The following is a 5,000-nucleotide window of genomic DNA, read 5'->3' on the forward strand; positions in this document are numbered from 1 at the left end:
GCTGTTGTGTTGTGGTGTTGTGTTGTTGTGTGACCGTGCTGTTGTTGTTGTCGTGTTGTTGTGTTGTTGTGTTGTCATGCTCTACCTCCTCCCTCAGTGTGCTGTTGTGTTGTTGTGCTGTTGTGTTGTGGTGTTGTGTTGTTGTGTGACCGTGCTGTTGTTGTTGTCGTGTTGTTGTGTTGTTGTGTTGTCATGCTCTACCTCCTCCCTCAGTGTGCTGTTGTGTTGTTGTGCTGTTGTGTTGTGGTGTTGTGTTGTTGTGTGACCGTGCTGTTGTTGTTGTTGTGTTGTTGTGTTGTTGTGTTGTTGTGTTGTCATGCTCTACCTCCTCCCTCAGTGTGCTGTTGTGTTGTTGTGCTGTTGTGTTGTGGTGTTGTGTTGTTGTGTGACCGTGCTGTTGTTGTTGTGTTGTTGTGTTGTTGTGTTGTCATGCTCTACCTCCTCCCTCCGTGTGCTGTTGTGTTGTTGTGCTGTTGTGTTGTGGTGTTGTGTTGTTGTGTGACCATGCTGTTGTTGTTGTTGTTGTTGTTGTCGTGTTGTTGTGTTGTTGTGTTGTCATGCTCTACCTCCTCCCTCAGTGTGCTGTTGTGTTGTTGTGCTGTTGTGTTGTGGTGTTGTGTTGTTGTGTGACCGTGCTGTTGTTGTTGTCGTGTTGTTGTGTTGTTGTGTTGTCATGCTCTACCTCCTCCCTCAGTGTGCTGTTGTGTTGTTGTGCTGTTGTGTTGTGGTGTTGTGTTGTTGTGTGACCGTGCTGTTGTTGTTGTTGTGTTGTTGTGTTGTTGTGTTGTCATGCTCTACCTCCTCCCTCAGTGTGCTGTTGTGTTGTTGTGCTGTTGTGTTGTGGTGTTGTGGTGTTGTGTTGTTGTGTGACCGTGCTGTTGTTGTTGTGTTGTTGTGTTGTTGTGTTGTCATGCTCTACCTCCTCCCTCAGTGTGCTGTTGTGTTGTTGTGCTGTTGTGTTGTGGTGTTGTGTTGTTGTGTGACCGTGCTGTTGTTGTTGTGTTGTTGTGTTGTTGTGTTGTCATGCTCTACCTCCTCCCTCCGTGTGCTGTTGTGTTGTTGTGCTGTTGTGTTGTGGTGTTGTGTTGTTGTGTGACCGTGCTGTTGTTGTTGTCGTGTTGTTGTGTTGTTGTGTTGTCATGCTCTACCTCCTCCCTCAGTGTGCTGTTGTGTTGTTGTGCTGTTGTGTTGTGGTGTTGTGTTGTTGTGTGACCGTGCTGTTGTTGTTGTCGTGTTGTTGTGTTGTTGTGTTGTCATGCTCTACCTCCTCCCTCAGTGTGCTGTTGTGTTGTTGTGCTGTTGTGTTGTGGTGTTGTGTTGTTGTGTGACCGTGCTGTTGTTGTTGTTGTGTTGTTGTGTTGTTGTGTTGTTGTGTTGTCATGCTCTACCTCCTCCCTCAGTGTGCTGTTGTGTTGTTGTGCTGTTGTGTTGTGGTGTTGTGTTGTTGTGTGACCGTGCTGTTGTTGTTGTGTTGTTGTGTTGTTGTGTTGTCATGCTCTACCTCCTCCCTCCGTGTGCTGTTGTGTTGTTGTGCTGTTGTGTTGTGGTGTTGTGTTGTTGTGTGACCGTGCTGTTGTTGTTGTCGTGTTGTTGTGTTGTTGTGTTGTCATGCTCTACCTCCTCCCTCAGTGTGCTGTTGTGTTGTTGTGCTGTTGTGTTGTGGTGTTGTGTTGTTGTGTGACCGTGCTGTTGTTGTTGTCGTGTTGTTGTGTTGTTGTGTTGTCATGCTCTACCTCCTCCCTCAGTGTGCTGTTGTGTTGTTGTGCTGTTGTGTTGTGGTGTTGTGTTGTTGTGTGACCGTGCTGTTGTTGTTGTGTTGTTGTGTTGTTGTGTTGTCATGCTCTACCTCCTCCCTCAGTGTGCGGTTGCTGCGTTTGCCGTTGCGGCCGCAGATCTGCAGCATCACCACGATGAACATGGCCACGTTCAACAGGAACACCACACAAAAGTAACACACACAGGTTGTGTAGAAGACCACGGAGTCCTGGATCCAGCAGCTGGAGACACACACAGACACACACAGACACAGACACAGACACAGACACACACACACACACACACACAGACACAGACACAGACACAGACACAGACACACACACACACACACACACAGACACACACACACACACACACAGACACACACACACACACACACACACAGACACACACACACACACACACACAGACACACACACACACACACACACAGAAACACACAAAAAGAGAACGATTTAAAATCATAGCTGTGAGGTTGATGTATAAGTACTTCATTAGAGATTATGATTAAGCACTGTAGAACTCTGCAGTACTCTGTAGTACTTTGTAGTACTCTGCAAAGTTTTGTAGTACTCTGTAATACTTCTGGAGAGTATTCTGCAGTACTCTGTAGTACTGTACTCTGCAGTCCTGTAGTACTACAGTACTCTGTAGTACTGCAGTACTCTGTAGTACTCTGTAGTACTGCAGTCCTGTAGTACTACAGTACTCTGTAGTACTACAGTACTCTGTAGTACTCTGTAGTACTGCAGTCCTGTAGTACTACAGTACTCTGTAGTACTGCAGTACACTGTAGTACTCTGTAGTACTGCAGTCCTGTAGTACTACAGTACTCTGTAGTACTGCAGTACTCTGTAGTACTCTGTAGTACTGCAGTCCTGTAGTACTCTGTTTGGTACTTACAACTCTGAGGACTCTCCTGACTCTCCTTTGCCGTACTCCTGCAGACCGTAAGAGGTTTTATCCACCGCGACAACGATCCCCACCAACACCGCAGGGAGTCCTGAACCACATCAGAGTATTAGTACTTCAGATGTACTCTGAATGAGTACTACGCTGTACATTAAAGTGATTACATAATAAGGAAGTAACTAAACTCTTCCCTCAGATGTCACAAACCAGACCAGGGCCCACTTCCTGTATTCAGTCTCTTGTACACATTTGGCTCCTCCCAGTGGTGGTCACAGGAAGTGCACTATAATCTACGCTACGTTCAGTTCTCTTTACTCAGTTAGCACTTTAACTGCTTTCACTTCTTACATGTCAAATGAAAGCTGAGCTACTTACTCTTAAACTGACACTTTGACTGCTTTCACTTTCTACTCGTCAAATGACAATCGAGACCCGTCAATCTTCACTGACCCTTCGGCCGCGTTCACGAACTGAATTCATCTTTACGTCTTCAGCTGCTTTCAGCTTTCTTTTCAACTGACGCTTCGACTTCATTCAACTCTCCGACGGACTTTTCTCCTTTTAGTTCGACTGACACTTCAAATGCTTTGGGATCTCTTCTAGCTTCCACTCGTTCCTCACAACACAAACGCTTCAGACGTCGTCTCTCCGTCCGGACGTTTCTACTCCTTTCAATGCTGATCTCATCTCTGACGCTCAGAAAGCCACTTCCACTTCATTCAGTGCTCCCGATGAAGCGAAGCCTAAAGGACCCTCACCCCATCCCACGATGCAGAACTTGAGGATGTATCGGCGGATGTAGGTGTTGAAGACTTTGACCAGAGCGATGTACATGTGGATGGACTCCAACCCCATCCAGGTGAAGGTGGTGAGCAGGAAGTAGTGCAGGAAGACGGCCACGGACAGGCACAGCCAATCGGTTCCCAGACTGGCCAGCCAGCCATCCAATAGGAAGACCATGTTGAGGAACAACAAGGACGTGCTGAGGTTCATCAGGATCTTGGACGGGTAGTCGCGCCGCAGTTTCCTGAGGGGAAGAAGAGTTTATTCCACCGGAGGGGTTTGAACCCCCCAGCAGACAGAGGTCCACCAGGTCCACCCGACTTTATGAAAGTATAAAAGAACCTGGTGTATCTTTGGAATTATGTTCATATATTATCAATTATCAACAGCAAATATGTGCAAGCCAGAACATGAACAGTTCTTCTTATCAAACTAAATGTGCACCAGCAACATTTCCACTAGTTTACAGTCTTTCCACCGTCAGTGCGCTCCACCCATGACGGTGTAAAGGGACTCACTCGAAGGCGATGTAGGTGAGCAGCGTGGCGGCGGAGAAGATGGCGGAGACGCCGCAGCCGATGTAGGAGATGAAGGTCAGGATCTTGTTGTTCTTCGGGTCGATGTGGGGCGACGCTCCAGAAATGTCCTGCAGGCGGAGACACATGACGGAGGAGGTCAAAGGTCAAAGGGTGTAGTTTGATGATCTGGTTTTGTGAACGCGGTCTCACCATGAGGATGCCAAAGTGCGTCAGGTGGTCACACAGACAGACGGTCCTGTTGCTGGTGGACTCTGTGGAGGCTCTGCAGCCGTCTCCGCTCCAGCCTCCAGCACCACCTAGTGGCAGCACAGAGGAATTACCACACAGGTGATCACCTGAGGGCCAGTAACAGGAAGTGAGACTCACCGTTCATGCTGAAGTCCCAGAACATGCAGACGGGATTCAGGTGGCTCTGTGAGGAAGAAGCACCGTTTAGAACAAAAAGTTCTAAAGAAAGTTTATTTACAGTTATATATTCATCAAGGAATGCAGTTTAAAGTGCTTCAGAAGAAAAACATGTATACAACATTTAACAACTTCAAATGTTTAGATTTTTAGAACTGTTAGAATTTTTAGAATTTTTAGAATTTTAGAATTTGTACAAATGTACACATTTAGAGATTTAAAGATTAATTAACCCTAACCCTAAAAATCACATGAAATTGATAACAATTTAAATTAAAATTAAAACCATGGGGGAAAAAATGTGAAAAGATACAAAATTGGAAACAAATTGCACAAAGTGGAAAAGAGATGACATGTTTTTGAAATATAATGCATGAAAGACGACAACACAATGTGATCACATGACCACTCTCCAGGACTCATAACACACAGTGGACACAACAACAACAACAAGACACTGGCGTGTCTCACCTGAGCGTGTTCAGACAAGTGAGCGATCTGGATCTCCACCGGGTCCGTCAGGTCTCTGATGGACAAGTTCCCCACGCTGCTCGCCACCACGTAGCTGTTCAGAGAGCGGCCGTC

The 5,000-nt window shown here is 46.5% G+C and overlaps 1 protein-coding gene across 1 annotated transcript in view; it reads right to left on the bottom strand.

The window, feature by feature from the left end:
• Positions 1–5,000, bottom strand: part of adgrg6 (adhesion G protein-coupled receptor G6) — a 62,477-nt gene that overhangs the window by 12,674 nt on the left and 44,803 nt on the right. The window contains exons 24-30 of the mRNA XM_034528124.1: positions 4,893–5,000; positions 4,377–4,422; positions 4,200–4,306; positions 3,990–4,117; positions 3,447–3,715; positions 2,680–2,779; positions 1,847–1,997 (exon numbers count right to left, since the gene is read on the bottom strand). The exon at positions 4,893–5,000 is cut by the window's right edge and continues 9 nt beyond it. Of these exons, the coding sequence (XP_034384015.1) occupies positions 1,847–1,997; positions 2,680–2,779; positions 3,447–3,715; positions 3,990–4,117; positions 4,200–4,306; positions 4,377–4,422; positions 4,893–5,000 (909 nt within the window). The remainder of the gene's footprint in view (positions 1–1,846; positions 1,998–2,679; positions 2,780–3,446; positions 3,716–3,989; positions 4,118–4,199; positions 4,307–4,376; positions 4,423–4,892) is intronic.

The sequence above is a fragment of the Cyclopterus lumpus genome, chromosome 24 (genome assembly GCF_009769545.1).
Source record: "Cyclopterus lumpus isolate fCycLum1 chromosome 24, fCycLum1.pri, whole genome shotgun sequence".
Classification (NCBI taxonomy): domain Eukaryota; kingdom Metazoa; phylum Chordata; class Actinopteri; order Perciformes; family Cyclopteridae; genus Cyclopterus; species Cyclopterus lumpus.